Source organism: Cnephaeus nilssonii (genome assembly GCF_951640355.1).
Source record: "Cnephaeus nilssonii genome assembly, chromosome: 23".
Taxonomy (NCBI): domain Eukaryota; kingdom Metazoa; phylum Chordata; class Mammalia; order Chiroptera; family Vespertilionidae; genus Cnephaeus; species Cnephaeus nilssonii.
The window spans coordinates 8,282,747-8,300,801 of record NC_137094.1 but is presented as its reverse complement, the minus strand read 5'-3'; the positions used below and the strand labels follow the sequence as shown (position 1 = coordinate 8,300,801).

Here is an 18,055-nt window from a genome sequence, read left to right as displayed (position 1 = left end):
GAAGCTGAAAAACCTGCAAATTCACAGAATCCAAGATATGGATGAATTCCAACCCACCGCTGAGAGCATCGAGACTGAGCCAAGGTCAATGGCACGCTCACTGCCAAGCATGTCACTGGCCCAGTGGAAACGGAAGTGGGATTTGTATAACCCTCGGCCTTCCTGAAGGTCACCTGCAAGTGGCTCAGGGCGTTGAGCTGGGAAAATGCTCTGCGCACGTCCCAGGCCAGCATCCCCTCTTCGCTGGGGACTGGGGTGACACCCTGAGGCTCCTTTTCCTCGCCCACGGGAGAGAAATGTCTTTCCACACATCCTGACCCGTCAGGGCCCACTCATGAGGCATGCACCCCTCGCTTCATGGGGTGAACCCTTCCAGAGCACCCCAACTGCGGATGCAAAGGGCCAGTGGCAGGGACCCAGGGGTGGTCAGCAGACAATGGGCTGAGTCCACCCCCCTGGCAGCTCCACCACCAGCACCTGCTGCTCCCTGGGGGACATCGGTCTCTGTCCCTTCCCAAGCTGGGACCCAAGTCCTAGGGGCGCTCTCCCCTCCTGGGGTTTGTGCCGCTGTGCGCATCCCACGACTTCCCAAGTCACAGGCACGTCTAACTCCCAGCTAGCCCTCCCTGGGGGGGGGGCCGGAACTTCCCTCTGCTTCCCTGGCATTTGCCTTCTCCCAAGTGTCTGATCCCCATCCCACAAACTGCGGAGGAATTACAGCATTCGCCACTGGTGATCGAGGGCTCTGCTAATGTCATGCCTCCCCCTCCCCCTGGGGCTTTGTGAAAACACATCACAGAGTACCTATCGCCTTGGTTTCCTCTCCCATGACATCTGAGTTATGGACTAGATCAGAATGTCTTAGCTATCCATCTGGGTTTCATGAAAAGGTTACCGAGGTGAAGGCTGAACCAATGGGGAGCTGCCATTTCTTTCTTAACCAGGACATAGAATGAGCGAACACACAAACTCTCATGTCTAGGCGTGGCGTGGAACTTGGCCGCAACACGTCGGAACACATACTCCACACGTTAGAGGGCTTTCCCCAAGTTCACGAGGGAAAGGACGGAGGCATCGGGTCTGCTCAGGCATCACGCTGGTTGCACAAACCAGAAAGGGAAGTCGCGCTGCGGTGAAGGCAGTCTTTATCTCAGAGGCCAAGAGCCGCTTTGCAAATTTGTAGTATCATTTCCCTAAACAACTGGGGCCTGAGCTGTCCTTTGGTTCCTCAGTTCTACACGTTCCTGCCGCTACGGAGGCAGAAACCCAGCTCGGAGCTCTTTGTTTTCTTTTCAATTGTGAGCGCTGCCTGCAGAGTTGAGCTAACTTTTCCTTCCACCATGTGTGACTACGGAATCGCATGGACAAGCGAAGGATGGGACGGACTAGACCTCTCTTCCTTCTAGAGAGACGATGGAAACATCGTTGCTTTTCTTTTCTCAACGGAATATGTGCGAATCCAAGGAAAAAACTTTTTTCAAGTTAATGCATGGTTCGGCAAAAGAAGAAGCAAGCAAAGAAGCCAAAACCAGGTAAAATCAGCATTTCTCACACCTGCCTTATACTTGTAAAAACATGACTGAAGGATATGCGCTAGCCCTTGTTTTGAAAATATCTAATTGAAAATACATTGATTGTATTGCTCCAATTGGAAAAAAAAGTTTTTATTAGAAGCAAACTGTTAAATCCAGTGATTTCATTTCTTAAAAAATGTTTTAAAACTTTATGATGAAAGTATTGCATATGTCCCTTTTTCTCCCATTAACCCCTCACGTGTTTTCATTTTTTTAAAAAAACTGGAGGGCAACCAATGTTAACCACACAGACTAGCAACAATCTTTAAATAAAATCTTATTTTGCAGTCACAGAGGGAAAAACAAGTATATTTCACATATGCTCCCTTAATTCCTCCCGTAATATTCAAGTGAAGTTCTTTAAGAAAACCATTGTGAATGTGGGAGGTGGGTGAGACAGGTGATCATGTCATTATAAACCTGAGGTCACAAGGACAGAGTCTATCACCCAAATTTTCCTGACACTAATTAATCCCTTTCATGACAGAGCGAAAGAGAAAAGGAACCGGCTAAGCCTTCTCCTGCAGAAATCCGAGTTCCATGAGGAGCCGCAGGCCAGGAGGTCTGCGCACGTGACCAGAGTAACCAGGTGAATAAGGTTTCATTACCTGGGGGGTGGGAGAAATTTTGCTGATTCTATCATGAGGGGGTCTAAGAAAGAGGAAGTTGGAAATTTCCATCTTGTTTGAAAATTGCACAAGAATATAGGAAGGTTAAAGATCTCATTTCAGAAAAACAAGGAATATTCTATAAAATGTAACCACTTTAATAGCTTGAATTCCATGATCTAATAAATATTTAAGTGCTCTCTTTTAAAATGATAGAGCTGTCCATTTTAAATGATATATTTTACTTGTTGTAAACTGATGGAATACTCATTAAGAGTTTTCACAGTGTCTAGTCATAGAGAAGATCGAGCCACATCTTTCCTCAGTGGTTTGAAAAATGTTCTAGATATGATAGCAAGTAAGTTACAAAAAGGAGTATTTTGTAATTTTTAGCCATTTCTTTAATTCAAACAGAAAATGGAACAGCCTTATATACTTGTATAAATTCTTCCAAACATGAAATATGACCAATAAGAGGCCCAGGACAAATATACTCAACTCCCTAAATTATCAGCATTGCTAAAATAAAACATTTTCTATTTCTTATCCCTTTAAAAATTCATTAGTCAAACTTCCTGTATCTGTTTTAAAAAAAAAAAAAGCTGCATATTGTGGTAAGAGTTTCAAGGAAATTGCAGTTTACAAAAAAATGAAAGATACTATCAGTTTAGGTCCTTCTATTTGCTGAATTGAGAAAAATCTGAATTTTCCCCCTTGGTTTTTAACCTAACACATGCTTAGTTTTTCCTTAGAAGGTAATCAAAGACAAAAGTGAAAAGCAAGTTGAGCGGTGTTTTTGAAGCTGCCAATGTGAATGCAGATTCCGTTATGTAATAGGCCAAGGAGAGCCCATGAAGTCTGGTGGGAAGAGCAGCCTCAGCATTTGTAGCACAGACTCCAGGCAGACTTGCTGCATGCTCCTTACAAAACATGTTGTGTCTTGAACAGAGTCTGCCCGGAAGAAGCAATACGATGGGGCGAATCATTTGATAAACTGCTTTCCCATAAAGGTTAGTGGTATTTCTCCCAACTACTTTATTCCTTCACCAGAAAGTATCCTAAGTGTGCATGGAACTATCTATCCAACAGAGGCCGTCATAAAAATTGAGTCTGAGGGGTAATTTGTAGCAATCTGAGTTTCTGATCGACAGGAATCTCTCTATATATAAAAGCCTAATATGCAAATTGTCCCCACGGGAGTTCAACTGGGAGACCGATCACTCGCTATGACATGTGCTGACCACCAGGGGGCAGCGCAGAACGAAGGAAGGCTTCGGCCGGCAGCCAGCAGCTGGGGAAGGGAGGCCCTACCTAGCCTGTAGCCAGAGGGCCCTGATCACCGGCCAGGCCTAGGAACCCTACTCATGCACAACTTTCATGCACCAAGCCTCTAGTAACTAAATAATAGAATAGTCAACTAATAGAAAACAATCTCATTTTATTAAGAATTACTTATTGTGGTTGAAATATCTCCTTGTGCTGTGGTTAATAGTTTCAGATCTATTTTTTTAATTTTAAATGCAACCCTTGGTTTTATTAAATCCCAGGTTATCCATGCTATTTTTATTGTTAAGTGAGCTAAAATTTAAAGTAATGCTTTTGATGGACATTCAGGAAACCCTCACGAAACTAGTTTCTTTTTACTTTTATAACTACTTTACTCTGCCTATCAATCATGTGTTTTTATTTTTATTTATTAAATTGATTGGGGTGACACTGATCAACCTGAACATATAGGTTTCATGTGTGGGTTTCTATGTTACAAGATCTGTATGTTGCACTGTGTCAAATCTTCTCCTGTCACCGGATATTAGGACCCCCTTTCCCCCCGCGCCCCCTTCCTTCTTGCAGCCACCATGCTGTTTGTGTTCATAAGTCTCAGTTTAATTTCCCACATACGAGTGAAACCACATGGCCCTTAGCTTTTTCTGTCTGACTTATTTCACTTTGCATGATGTTCTCAAGTAATCATGTGTTTTTAAAGTGGAATTGTCTAGAAGTGGTCTGTGCAGGTGGAGCTTTGCAGGTGCGATGGGAGGTTAGGACTGACGTGGAGCCCCATTTGTCCTGCCCTATGAGAAAGCAGGGGTCAGAGGTCAGGCTTAGGGTCTATTTACAAAGGCAGCATTGGTCTTCATTCAGCCCAGGGTGTATTTCAGGTGGCAAAGCTGACAGGCTGACTTGAGTGGCTATGGGGCGGGGCAACCGCAGGCTCCTTATTCACACTGAACCAGGCAGCGTCTGCTTTGTCATGACCAAACAGCCACGCACTTCCTCAAGCCCGCAGCTCTCCTCAGCATCTCAGAGTTTTCCTGTTCCTTACCTCCTTCTTTGAAAGCAAAATGCTACACAGCCATTTCCCAGGCGAGGCTAACAGGCTGTTCACAACCCTGCTAGCGGGGCTCACATTCCAGGGTGCCTCCTGGAAGAAGGGGTTCCCATCGCTGGGGCAGCGGGGAGGGCAGAATCAAGCGGGCATTCCCCTTTGGAGAAACCCCAACTTTCACTTGTTTTTATTTTCTGTATGTTTTCTCCTCCTCAATTGTCTATCCTCCTATAAGGCTTTGGTGACCAATTCATGTTCCCCTGAATTTAGTGACCTAAGAATCCTGTTTCTGCAGGCTATTCCTGAAAATGTTCCTTCTTCCAGGGAAAACAGATTCTGTAATATTGACTCAAGAAATAAAAAAAAATATATATAGGTAGCGAAATCAAGACTTAAATGTAGACAAGGGTGTAATCAATGAAGATGGAGGGCAGTAGAAAGAAAAATCTATAAATTAACTACTTATATAATTAATAATTTCTAAATGTTGCTTAATAAAAACAAAAAGCATGAAAGACCATTCATGCTAACAGAATATAACTTGTTCCTCTTTCCCCCTCGTTGCCCTGGTACTTACCACTCTTAGCGCCCCCTTTGGAGAAGAGTAAGGAAAACAGCTCTCCTCAATGACTAGACTTCATTCCCTATATCCCATCATTTCTGAACTACAGTTAAGATTCTTGCCAAATAGATGTGGAACCTCGCCCATCCTCACTAATTCCGCTGCCACTAAATTGATCAGTTCTCAAGACGAATTACAACAACCTGTGTAAAATGTTCCCCCATAATCCCTGCCCCCCAAATTTGCTTTCAAAGAAATCCTATTATTTCCAATATTTTGGCACACACAAGCCCTTAAGCTTCTTAGCCAGTCAGAGCAAGGGAAGAGTGGGGGAGAGGGAAGTCACTTGGTTTGCAACTTGACTGTTTTTTATAAGGAAGATGTCTTTTTTAGCCAGCACATCCCCTGGTAAATAGTAAGTGCTCAACTAAACCAGATTTGTTGCTAGGAGAAGTTCTCCAGGGTCCCTTTGAGCTTTGAGTTCGGGTTCTCTTCTGCAACATAAAGACTGTATCATCTCAATTAAGCGTCCTAATTACTCTGACCTTCAGCTTCCTCCAAGGTCAATGGAAAAGCAATGTCTTTAGCTCCAATGAAAACAGATTTCTGTCAGGATTAAATAAGATAGCAAATACGATACCCAGACCTGCTCGCTGCCACACAAATGTAAATGTCACTGCTATTATGAAATATCAACAATAACTTTAAGTACCTTTTCCTGGTTTTTAGTTCACTCCTCACTGGACAAACATGGACAGGATTACATTTCCTTTTGGGGGAGGAGGGAGCATACACCGGATTTATTCCTTTAACTTAATAAATCGGTACCTAATAATGTCATCCTACTCTCACAGTCCGTTCAGAGGGAAGAAAGGGTTAGTGAGGGTAATCAGTCCTATAGAAAACGCTCGCCTGGCAGCCTAATCACGCTGCCTTACCAGTAGTCACAGCCAAACAGAGAAAAACTGCATCTGCTCCCGCTCACTTGTGGGAGGAGCTCAGAGCTGTGAAGCGGCAGCACGGGAGGCAAGAGGGGGACACAAATAACAAAAACCCGCTGTGACCCACTTGGACGCTATTATCTCGCTCATGATCAAAGTGCTAATTAAATTATACTGAATTCACCCAAAATTGTGCGACTGCTATTCTTTTAATCAGCCCTCAAAAATCCAATTATTTTAATTGGAAAGCTTATTGTAATGTTAAATTATAAAGCTTAAAATAATCAGCTACAGAAGTCTGTTGGTGGCAATGGTTAAATTCAGCTCATTTCTACTGACTTTACTCTAGCTACCCCCCTCCCCCCCCCAAAAAAAAAGGAAAGATTTTATACTTAGGTGTGTACACACACACACACACACACACACACACACAAGACCTTGATCTATCTATCAAATTTTATAGACTTTCCCTTTGGTTAAATGTGTGAGCTTCTCAAATTCTGTATGTCACATGTATAAAAAGGAAATGGAAATTTTATTCAATTTAGTCAAATGAGACATGAAATGAACAAAACAGAATAGAAATTTGAGTACTCAGTTTGACAAAAACGGCAGCTACTAAAACCACTAGAGACTGGTATTAGCATCTTCAGAAATGTGGCCACAGAAAAAGATGGTTCTTACTCTAGATTTAGGGGATTCATCAAAATTCACCATCTGGACAAGGAGAAGAAGAGAACATACAAAGAGCCAGCACAGGCCTGGGGAAGTGACCAACGCAATGAGTTAAGAGAACTAATAAGACGTAATTCCTTATTGAGAAACAACATTTGAAAAAAGCGGGCTTAAGGTAACGGTTAATGGCCAGATGAGACTAAATTAGAGAATGTTTTTGCTGTATTCCAAAGAAAGCAAACAATCCAGGGAGGTTTTTGGTATTTCCACTACCTTATTCAAATTCCATTCTTGATATAATTTAATTCTTTTAAAATTTAAGAAAACACAGTCAGTAAAAATCCAAGGAAATCTAAACAAAGAATAGTCTTTAAATAATAATATATCAACATTTCATAATAGAAGGGAACTGAATGTGGGATATGTGGGAACTGTACTATCTTCATAACTCTTCTGTAAATCTAAATTTATTCTAAAATAATTTTTTTAAAAATAAGCTCAAATACATTTAGTAAATTACTGAAATCCCTCAATAATTTAACTGCTGTTCTCCCATTTGTTCCTGTACAGGTATTAGAATACTTTTTTTTTGCCATTCCTGTTTATTGACAAATTTGTCTGAAATTGCAAATGAATCATAAAAATCTATAACTTAACTACTTATATAATTAATAATTTCTAAATGTTGCTTAATAAAAACAAAAAGCATGAAAGACCAACATCAGACTATATCCGTCATTCATAATTATCATTTTCAAATCTAGTCATCATTCTTTTCACTAACTTTATGAAAGTCAATGCTATCAATATGAAGTTAACAAATCAATCTATTCCAATTACATTACTTATACATGTGTATTATAGGTTTGGTTTGGGCAGATGTCTTCTGTGTAAGACATCTTTGAAAGTAAAATACTACTTCTGAATATATATAATTTTAAAAACAACTGGCTAAATACATTAAAAATGATTAAAAAAAATATGCGACGTATCATGAAGGCTTTAGGAAACTATACAGACTCGTGCAAGACTTAACAGGCAGAAGAAAAGGAAACGTTGAGCAGAGAAAAGGGCATGGGAAAGGGCTGAGAAATAGGAGTTTTGGTGCAACTGGCAAAGCAAGCAGTTCACTTCCCCGGGCAGAGCAGTGACCCCCACACAGGGAATCAGGGTGGGCGCCGACCTGTGAAGCGTTTGCTAGACAGCGACCTGATGGGTGGAGAGCTAGAATTCCATGCGTGTCATAGGGACCACCTCTGAGGCTGCACAAACACAAAAGCTACCCTCAAGGTCAGGGCTGTCTTGAGAAGGAAATGGATGGACTCGGTGACTCACTGTATGTGTGCTTATGTCCTAAAGAGAGGGAATGACGAAATAAGAGATGAGCCCAGCCTGCGTGGCTCAGTGGTTCAGTCTCACCCTATGAAGCAGGAGGTCCCAGTTCGATTCCCAATCAGGGCACATGCCTGGGTTGCAGGCTCGGTCTCCAATGTGGGGCATGCAGAAGACAGACAATTATTCTCTCTCATCATTGATGTTTCTATCTTTCTCTCCCTCTCTGAAATCAATAAACATATTTTTTTAAAAGAAATATGAGATGAAAAAAACATTAAAAAGATCCCCACATTTTATTCCATATTAAGAGGAAGGTGGCAGTGCCTTTTATAGATGAGAAATGGAGGCAGAACAGTATTTGTGAGATGATATCAGGTTAGAGTTTGAACTTAATTGCTGGAAACCTTCTCAGAAGTTTCACAGGGTTTTTGAAGCCCACGCCTAGAAGGTGGAAGACAGTTCAATCACACACAGATTCTCTAACCCCCTCACACAGCTGACAACTGAAGGTGAGGAAGAGAAGAGTATCTCCTATGAGGGGTCTCCATCAAGAAGAGCATCTTCCGAGAACTACATAGCTATTTTCCTATGCACCCTCTTTCCCTACTCCCGGCAAATAATTCCAATACTTTTAACCTTTATACTTAATGACTATTTGCTTGGACTCTTTGCACCCTGAATTGTGGTCCTGCTAAGCCTAATTCTGAGGATAATGAATAAAGAAAAGGAAAAGATGTACGTCACTGCACCCCCTTGATTTAAAAACATGAACTGCTTAGACTGCGGAAAATACTTATTACTGATGTTGAGAGGAAAGGCTACAAGGAAACGGGTACTTCTCTTCTGGGGAAGAAAAGAGCTACTTCTCCTTCTGCTGTTCAGCTAGTGGCTTTTGCAGTTGCTCTTCCCCATTTTTAGTTACCGATTTTCTGCGAGATAAGGGATTCCCGTGTGCAGCAAAATTAAAATTTCTGAATCAAGCTTACCCATAACAAACACCCAAGTCCTTAATCACTTAAGGATAAAAATAAGTAAAATCCACCTTAATTTATAAATGGAGCACGGAGCTAAATTATGATGGCGAAAGGAACTCCAGCGTGGGTCACACCCGCTGGTCTACAGACTGTTGCTTTGGTTGTGGGTTTACTTTACAGGCCTAGAGGTCACCCACCTTTCGAATTCTACCTCAGCTTTGAGTTAGGGCCTGAAAGGCTTGATTTGCCTTCGTCTCTGGTTTCCTTCCAGAATCATTATAGAAAGAGGAGGAAGGGGGAACGACAGCAATAAAACCAGAGATGGTGCAACGCAACCACCTTCCTGTCTCAGAAACAGAAGAGGAAGACGTTTTCAAGCTGCTACCAGCCAGTGGCCCAGGATGCTCATTCCACCCATCCCTGAAGTCTGCGGCCCCAGGCTCCGGGCCAGGAGAGGGTGCTGCCATATCGCTTTCCACCATTAAAGGAACCTCGTCTCAAATAACAGCAGTGACTCCCAGCTTTTTTTTTACAAGTTCAGGTGCTGAGATACAGAGGGTGAAAGGAATTGTGGGGAAGGAAACCAGATAGGAACACCCTAAAAACCAACCATCCCGTGACTTTGCTGTGAGAATAAACCCAAGTAAAACCCACGTGTCTGACTCCTATACTGTTCATCTTGGCAGAGATTTCCGTTTAAAAAATACTAAAAACAGAACTAGGTCATTAACTTTATCCTGAAGTACATACACTCCTAAGTATTTGGGGGGGGGGGGGAATCTTCTCTCTGTCAAAGTTTTCAAAGGATAACTGTGGTGTTGGGGGGGAGCAGGGGAGGTGGTAGAGGGCATAGAGGGGATAAATGGTGATGGGAAAAGTTAAATAAATAAATGAATGAATGAATGAATAAATAAATAAATAAATAATATATATATATAAAAATAATAGTAAAAAAAAATCTTCAAAGAATCACGTGTCCAGCCCTGTTTCCTGCTACCTTCTGAGAAAAAGCACAAAACTCAGCTTAAGAAATTCATCTCAAAGATCAAGCTCTAAGCTGGACAAACAAGAACAAGCTAATGATCACTCACGCTGTCCTCTCCGGCTTCTGCTCCGAGATGAGAATGTGTCCATTCGCTCAGGGAGCGCGGAGCACTTGGCCTCCGTCAGACGGCCGCGTTGGGCCAGGAAGGACCACACCACAGGCATCTAACGACGGACACCAGGCCTGAGTCGCGGCCCAGACGCACCATGTCTCCTCCAAGTCTTGTTGAGCCTGACGTTGCTTGTTTTCCTAGTCCCTTCGCCAGCATTTAATCACCGCCAGCTGGTGCTCGGGGCCAATTTGCTGGGAAAAGAAATGCCGGACTCTCCCCTCGTGCCAATGAGAACACCCAGGTGGCTCTCATCGTGGTGGGGGTTGGAGCCATATCGCATCTGAGACTGAGGCGATGCCTACAGGTCGTCACATCCCTTCTAACTACTGGTTTCTCAAACATGACGTTCCTGGATCTCTCATACATTCAAAACATTGCTCACAACATTGAAAAAAAAAAAAAAGGCTTCATAACAAGAGGGTAAGTTCTATCTGCAGGAGAAAGAAACGGGGATGTGGAAAGCACAGTTCGAGGATTGTATTCGTTTTCTGTGGCTGCTGTTACAATTTATCACAACTTGAGTGACTTAAAACAGGGCTAATTTATTATATTACCACTCTTTAGGTCCGAAGTGCACTCTGGACCTCACTGAAAAGAAATCAAGGTGTCCACAGGCCGGTGTCCTGTCTGAAGGGTCTAGGGGAGAATCCCTTTCGGAGTAATTAGGGTTTGGGCCAGAATTCCGTTTTTTGAGGATTTGGATGAAGGTCTCCATTCTCCTGCTGGCTCTAAACTGAGGGCCACTCCCCCTTCCAGAACCCACCGCATGCCCTGGCTCATAACCGTCTTCTACCTTTACGGTCAGCAACGACCTTTCCCACATTACCTCTCTCTGACCCACTCTTCTGACTTCTGCTTTTCAAGACCCTGTGATCTGAGCGGGTCCACCTGGATCCCCCACGTGCTCTCCCTTCTCGAGCTCCTTCGCCCTGATCCCAGCAGCAAAGCCCGTTCCCCTGTGCGGTCACGTTCACATGTTCTGGGGATCAGCCCTTTGGGGGGCTGTCACTGTGCCAACCACCGAAAGGCTGCCTTCCAGAGCAGGATCCATCTCTAATGTTCTTTGTTTGCTGGAAAAGTAAGACCTGGAGCAACTGGACGTATCTGAAACGCAGTTTCCTCGTCAATGACAATGAACATGGGGTATATTCTAAGCACTGTTGTAAAAATTAAATGCAGAAAGGGGTATAAACAACCCTTAGCTCTCAAAACCTCTCCACGTGTTATCAATGCAAAACCCTTAGTCACTGCCACAATTCTACCAAAAGAGACTTATTCTTCTTGCTTCATTCTGCATTGAACTGTTTATGTTACAAATAATCACTGACCATGAGAAACAGTCCTAGAGGGCAGTGAACCTAAGAAATGAATGTAGCCCTGGCTGGGTAGCTCAGTTGGTTAGACCCGTGGTCGGCAAACTGCGGCTCGCGAGCCACATGCGGCTCTTTGGCCCCTTGAGTGTGGCTCTTCCACAAAATATCACGGCCTGGGCGAGTCTATTTTGAAGAAGTGGCATTAGAAGAAGTTTAAGTTTAAAAAATTTGGCTCTCCAAAGAAATTTCAATCGTTGTACTGTTGAGATTTGGCTCTGTTGACTAATGAGTTTGCCGACCACTGGGTTAGGGTATCGTCCCGATAAGTGGATATGCCAAGGCTGTGGGTTCAATCTCTGGTCAGGGCACAAACAAGAATCAACCAATGGCCCTAACCGATTTGGCTCAGTGGATAGAGCGTCGGTCTGCGGACTGAAGGGTCCCAGGTTTGATTCCAGTCAAGGGCATGTACCTTGGTTGCGGGCACATCCCCAGTGGGAGGTGTGCAGGAGGCAGCTGATCGATGTTTCTCTCTCATCGATGTTTCTAACTCTCTATCCCTCTCTCTTCCTCTCTGTAAAAAAATCAATAAAATATATTTTTTAAAAAGAATCAACCAATGAATGCATAAATAAGTGGAACAACAAACTGATGTCTCTCTCTCTCCAAAAAAAAAAAAAATCAATAATTAATTAAAAGAAATGGATGTAAGTGAAAATGAGTTGAGCAGACAATCCCTGGAAAAAGAGCTTTAAACAGCGATATCCAGAGTCCTGGGTACCAGGGTATGGTCTAGAAGGGGGGAGGGGTCCTGGTGGAATGGCTTCTTGGCTCTATAGAGTAACACACACACACACACACACACACACACACACACACACAAACCCGGGAAGAGGCATGACTGAAACAGACCCTAAGCAAGTTCCAGAGTGGGGGTCACTCTTACACAGGTCTAAGGATGAGCCCAGCCTCATTTCAACAGGAATGATATCTCCTTTTCACAGTTGTAAAGATTATAGCTTATTTCTATGAGGATACTGTTCAAGATGTGGGTTGCTGTGCTGCCTTTGAGAAGACCTAGGTGTTCTGTTCGTATTTCTGGCTGTACTTTAATATCAGGTAGTGCATTTTCTCCGCATTAATATTTTATAGTTAAAATATGTCACTTCCTTTCTTGGTAGATGGACTGGAGACTTTTACCCAATTTCTTAAAACCGAATTCAGCGAGGAAAACATTGAATTCTGGATGGCCTGCGAAGACTTCAAGAAAAGCAAAGACCCTCAACAAATGATCTTTAAAGCAAAAGCAATATATGAGAAATTTATCCAGAATGATGCCCCACAAGAGGTAAACATAACTGGAAAAATGTAAACTGTTTGAAAATTTGGGGAGAGAATCTGCCTTCATCAAATTGGTGCCTCCCCCCATACATTCCACCAGAAAGACCAGGGTTTTGTTGAAGCAGAATGGGTCTTTTTAGATTTCTCCGCTCAAACAGAACGTGTTGTAAGACATCGTCACGGGAGAAAAGGTATAATCAAAGTCACTCCTCGGGGTTATTTTGATTCTAGACTAAGAGTGAACACAATTACTTGCAACACTGAGATTCAATCACTTATTCATATTCATCACCTTAGCACAAGCATGTCAAACTCAAAAGCTAACACGGGCCAAATAAACAAGGTTTAAGTGTATGTGGACTGCAAAAAGAAAAAGCTTCCATTTTCGTAGAAGCGTAGGTTTATTTCGATAGAGACATACTGCATAGACAGGGATGAAATAAATAAGTAATCGTTCATATAAAATAATAGAACATTTTAATAAAAATTAATATTTTTTTCTTGAACATTAACTTACGAGACACTGAATAACTGCACAAATTAACAAGCATAATGCAAGTAATCCTATTCTTCTTGCTCTCCGAAAGCGAAATATTTCCTGTTGCTCACACCAAACAAGTCAGTCCAAGACTAATGCCGTGGCCATCGGCTGCTAAAATATTCGCTGCTGGTATTAGTGGAGAGAAACGGTGCACCTGCGTGTAAGGTGCGTAAGGGAAATGAATGCAACAGGATTATAGTAATCAGTCATTAGCGAACACTGTAGTTCGTTATTAATAATTATGTATAACAGGATATTGTAAAAATTAAGTTACAAAATTTTTATTAAAAGGTTCCTTACATACAGTTATATTGGCTGGGTTGCAAAATTTATTCATTGTGGGCCACATGTGGCCCGCGGGCCATGAGTTTGACATGCTTGCCTTAGCATAAGCAAACTCTCATAGAAACAAAAGATGAAGGCACGAGAAATCAAGAAGTTGGTATCATGCACCACTTTAGCTCATCTACCTGTACAAACTTCTATTTGCCCCGAAATGATTATTCCTCCTCCTTATGATAGACTAAAATAAAAAATCGTAATAGATGCGGGAAACATAATTTGGCAATGGTCCAAGTGACAACACAATTGTGATTGTCTTTGACTGCAAGCTCAGTGAGATAACTGTGTGACACAACTGCTAAAAATGGCAAATTTTACCTATCCTCAAACATGAATCCAGTAGAATTTCTATGTTTTTATTATGTGCTCAATAAATAGTGTTCCTTCGCTGAAAAGGTAGATCTAGTAGTCTACACTGCTAAGAATTCTACTTGACTACAAATTTGTATGGGCCGTGAGGTGACCTTGTCAATGTGGATATTGGTGCACACTAAAAAAATGATTTTTCTCCTAGGTTCAGTATGTTTCATTCTGTTCTGTGATTCAATGTATGATTCTGATTTTCCCAGGGCCAACCTTATTCACAGCCTAAATAAAGGCAGCTAGGTGTAAGGTGTTACCCAGGAGGGAAAAGGAAAGACACCCCTGAAAACTCACCCCATCAGAACCTGATATGTCAGTGGCGCTTTGATAAAAAGCACTCAGTGATTTACATTTTTTAAATATACATGTATTCGTTTTCAGCACACATGTGCTTGTAGGAAAGCATCATAATAGGATGAAAACAAGCGCTGGGATAAAACAAAAGCCCCACTTTGAAATCCCAAATAGGCTCTAAACTCCCTGCTGGCTGTCACTGAACATTGTTTTATTAATGAATGAAAATGAGTGGGACCTAATGACCTCTATGAATACTTAGCTATTATAACGTCCCATTATTCTAAATTAGAAGCGAGGGGGAAGGACCAGCAGCATCGGGAGACAAGAGCCACATGGGATGCCACCCAAGAGTCAATCACCGAACCCCTAGACCTATGACAGGCCGAGCACCCAAGCACCCAAGCACATGCCCACTCCAAGATTGAACAGTCTTGTACTGTTTCTCAAAGATGTTTGCTTCCATCGATTGGCCCTAACCACCCTTTTGTGAAATTATGATCCAGGTTAACCTTGATTTTCACACCAAAGAACTCATCGGGAAGAGCATCACGCAGCCCACCCTGCACAGTTTTGATGTTGCTCAGAGCAGAGTGTATCAGCTGATGGAACAAGACAGCTACACGCGGTTTCTAAAATCTGACATCTATTCAGACTTGATAGAAGGAAGACCTCAGAGAACCAACAATCTGAGAAGGCGGTCACGTTCCTTCACCTACAACGAATTCCAGGACGTGAAGTCGGATGTTGCCATTTGGTTCTAAAGAAAATTAATTTTGCTCATTTTGGGGGTGAGATTGTACATCTGCCTCTAAGACATAGCCTATGTGAACAAATGGGTGCATCATTTAAATAAAATATGTCGTGTAAGAGGATTTTAAGAATGTAAATCAAAACTTTTATTCTAACAATACATACTGTAGCTGCCAGTCACACCTTTCATTTGACTTCATTCCATACATAATCAGAAAAGTAGATGTGAACAGACACTAATAAATGAATATCAACCAAAAAATAATATATATGACACCTGAAACGATGAAGTAAATTCATTAAAAGATCAAGATTCAACCTGTAAAATTTTATTTATCTACTAGAGGCCCAGTGCACAGATTCGTACACCGGTGGGGTCCCTCAGCCTGGCCTAGGGGATCGGGCCGAAACTGGCTCTCCGACATTCCCTGAGGGGTCCCGGGTTGCAAGAGGGCAGTTCTCAGGTGACGCACCCCAGAATCGGGCTCCAGATTCGAGAACTGCAGCTGCCAAATCACTGCAGCTCGGCAGCTCCTGTGTGGTCAGTGTGTGTCATAGCTACCAGTCAGAGAGTCTGCCCCCTGGTGGTCATTGCACGTCATAGCTACCAGCTAGTCGGCTGGTCAGCCAGTTGCTTAGGCTTTTATATATATAAATATAATTTCTAAGCCCATCTATTGTGAAATATAATAAATACATTCACTTTAAAAAATCACATGATTATAAAGGCAACAAGAACTTTACAACTGAGTCTGTTATTTACTTTTTGTTAGCCAATTTAGGACACATTTTCTTCTTTTCTATTTTTTTTGTTTTTCTTCTTCTCCAGGTGGCTATTGTGCCAAGAATTTTAGGTAAAAGAAGTTTGCAGGGTGTTGCACCTACACATAAATAGATCTCTATCAACAGCTTGATTTTTAAGAGATAAATAAAAATTATACTTATTCTTCAGTCTACTAAGTATAATTGCTCTGCCACAGCATACTATTTATCCCTCATAAAGGGAAATCCTTAGGCAGATGTTGCAGGTAATATAAACAGACAATATTTATACTTTGCAGAGGATTTTGCTTTAAAATTAGGATTACAAATAACAGATAAAAAGTAATTGGAGAGAAATAAAATCAATAAAATAACTAAATATTGTGTTCTAAAAAAATCATGTGAAAAGTATTTTTTAATCCCTGAATACTGAAAATGTTATTGCATATGTTCCAGCAACATCAGTGTCTGTCTTAAAAAAGGAAAAGGTATCTTCATTTTCAATTTTTCACACAGAACCTCTGAAGTAGATAAGGGCCTCCAGAGAATGCCTCAGTCAGAAAATGCATCTCTAAAGGTGGTGTTACATAGCTATCACAGCAGAGTAATTGATTAGCACCTACTAAGTATCAGGAATCTCATAAAATACAATATCAGATGAGTATATCAAATATACCACCCTGTCAAAAAAAGTCATCTTGCTTGTTTTACTCAAAATTAAACCTTAAATCAGAACTCAACATGAAACTAGATTCTTTCTTTCAAGTGTAATTTTGCTGGTGTTATAAATATGTGTAGTGAATATACACATGCATATCCATCATTATTGAAAGAAACACAAGCTATATTTTAGAATCAATTGTTTTAATTTTACTTTATATATAAATTGCTAAAGATACTACAATTTAATTGAATGTAATATTTGGAGCAATGAAAGTTCAGATCATTTTATTTTGTGGGGAAAAATGAACTATTCTTACTGGTATAGTATCTAAATGTGTTAGCCATAATTTCTAAATGAGTTTAAATTTCAGTCATATATGTACACATATATATGTACACATATATATGTACACATATATATGTACACAGTTCCAGGCTTCCAGATTTTTTTTAAGGACTAAGATACTAAGTATAGATAGTTCTATCTGGCTTTTATACTGAAGACATGCATTACATATTAAATGAGTTGATCTCTTAAAATCCATTTTTAAATAGAAGCTACCTTAATTTTTAGATATTTAGTTGGATAATTTTTAAAGGACTTAATTGGAGCTGTAGATTTATTCTTTTGTTTTATAAAAACCCCTACTGATTCGTTTTAATACTAATTGCTTCCAAGAGACTAATATATCTATAAAAATAAATTCAGGAATGACTAACACTGGTAAAAATTAATATTATAAAAAGTGAAAACTGAAATTGATTATAGAAGTTAATTTTTGTCTCCTATGTTTTAAGGCTGAGTCTTTGGCCAAGATATAAACTGTGTTGTTTGCTCAGTTCTCTTCCAGGTGTAAGTGATGATTCAGACCAGACTTGACTTCAATGAGAAGGGGGGGAAAGGATTCAGATATCAAATGTAACACCACAATGATAAATTTGCACGTTTTTTATGAATATACCCTTTTAAAAATGTCTAATTATGCTACACAAGATAGCATTGAAAATCATACCAAAATGATGAGTCACATAGAAAGAAATGTGTAGGCTTTGACAGAAATAGGGAGTAGGGGTATGATGGTGTGTAGGGCAGGCAGGGGGAGAACCAGAGAATTAAGAAAGAATTGTGTACATATATTAATATGTTGTATGTAACTGAGTTATAGACTTCATTAAATGCTTGTGGAATCTGTTTGTTTTTATTTTGCAAGCCCCGAAGTCAACAAGCTTGACAATTTTACTACTTCATATGCTATTCTTTTTTCTACATCTTTTAAAATTAAAATTTCTAAAATATCAATCGAGTCTCGAGTTATTTTGCAGATGGGGTTATTTTCTCTCTCAGACTCTAGGCTTCCTAAACGAAGTAGTAGTTTATGGAGATTATTCTATAAACTCTCACTTTGTAGGTGCATTCCCTTTAAACCTGGCTTACACACAAAACTGTTTCTGGGTGCAAAAATAAACACCCATACTTCTATTTTTGATCCCATGCATACCATTACATTCAGGAACACTTTCATATGAAAAT

The 18,055-nt window shown here is 40.9% G+C and overlaps 1 protein-coding gene across 1 annotated transcript; it reads left to right on the top strand.

Annotated features, from left to right (window-relative positions):
- The first annotated feature begins 1,223 nt into the window (after positions 1–1,223).
- RGS18 (regulator of G protein signaling 18) lies at positions 1,224–17,766 on the top strand. The gene is made up of 5 exons (XM_079763404.1): positions 1,224–1,532; positions 2,062–2,163; positions 3,131–3,192; positions 12,647–12,813; positions 14,853–17,766. The coding sequence occupies exons 1-5, from the start codon at positions 1,414–1,416 to the stop codon at positions 15,108–15,110; spliced, it is 708 nt and encodes a 235-aa protein (XP_079619530.1). The 5' UTR covers positions 1,224–1,413; the 3' UTR covers positions 15,111–17,766.
- Positions 17,767–18,055: the final 289 nt, after the last annotated feature.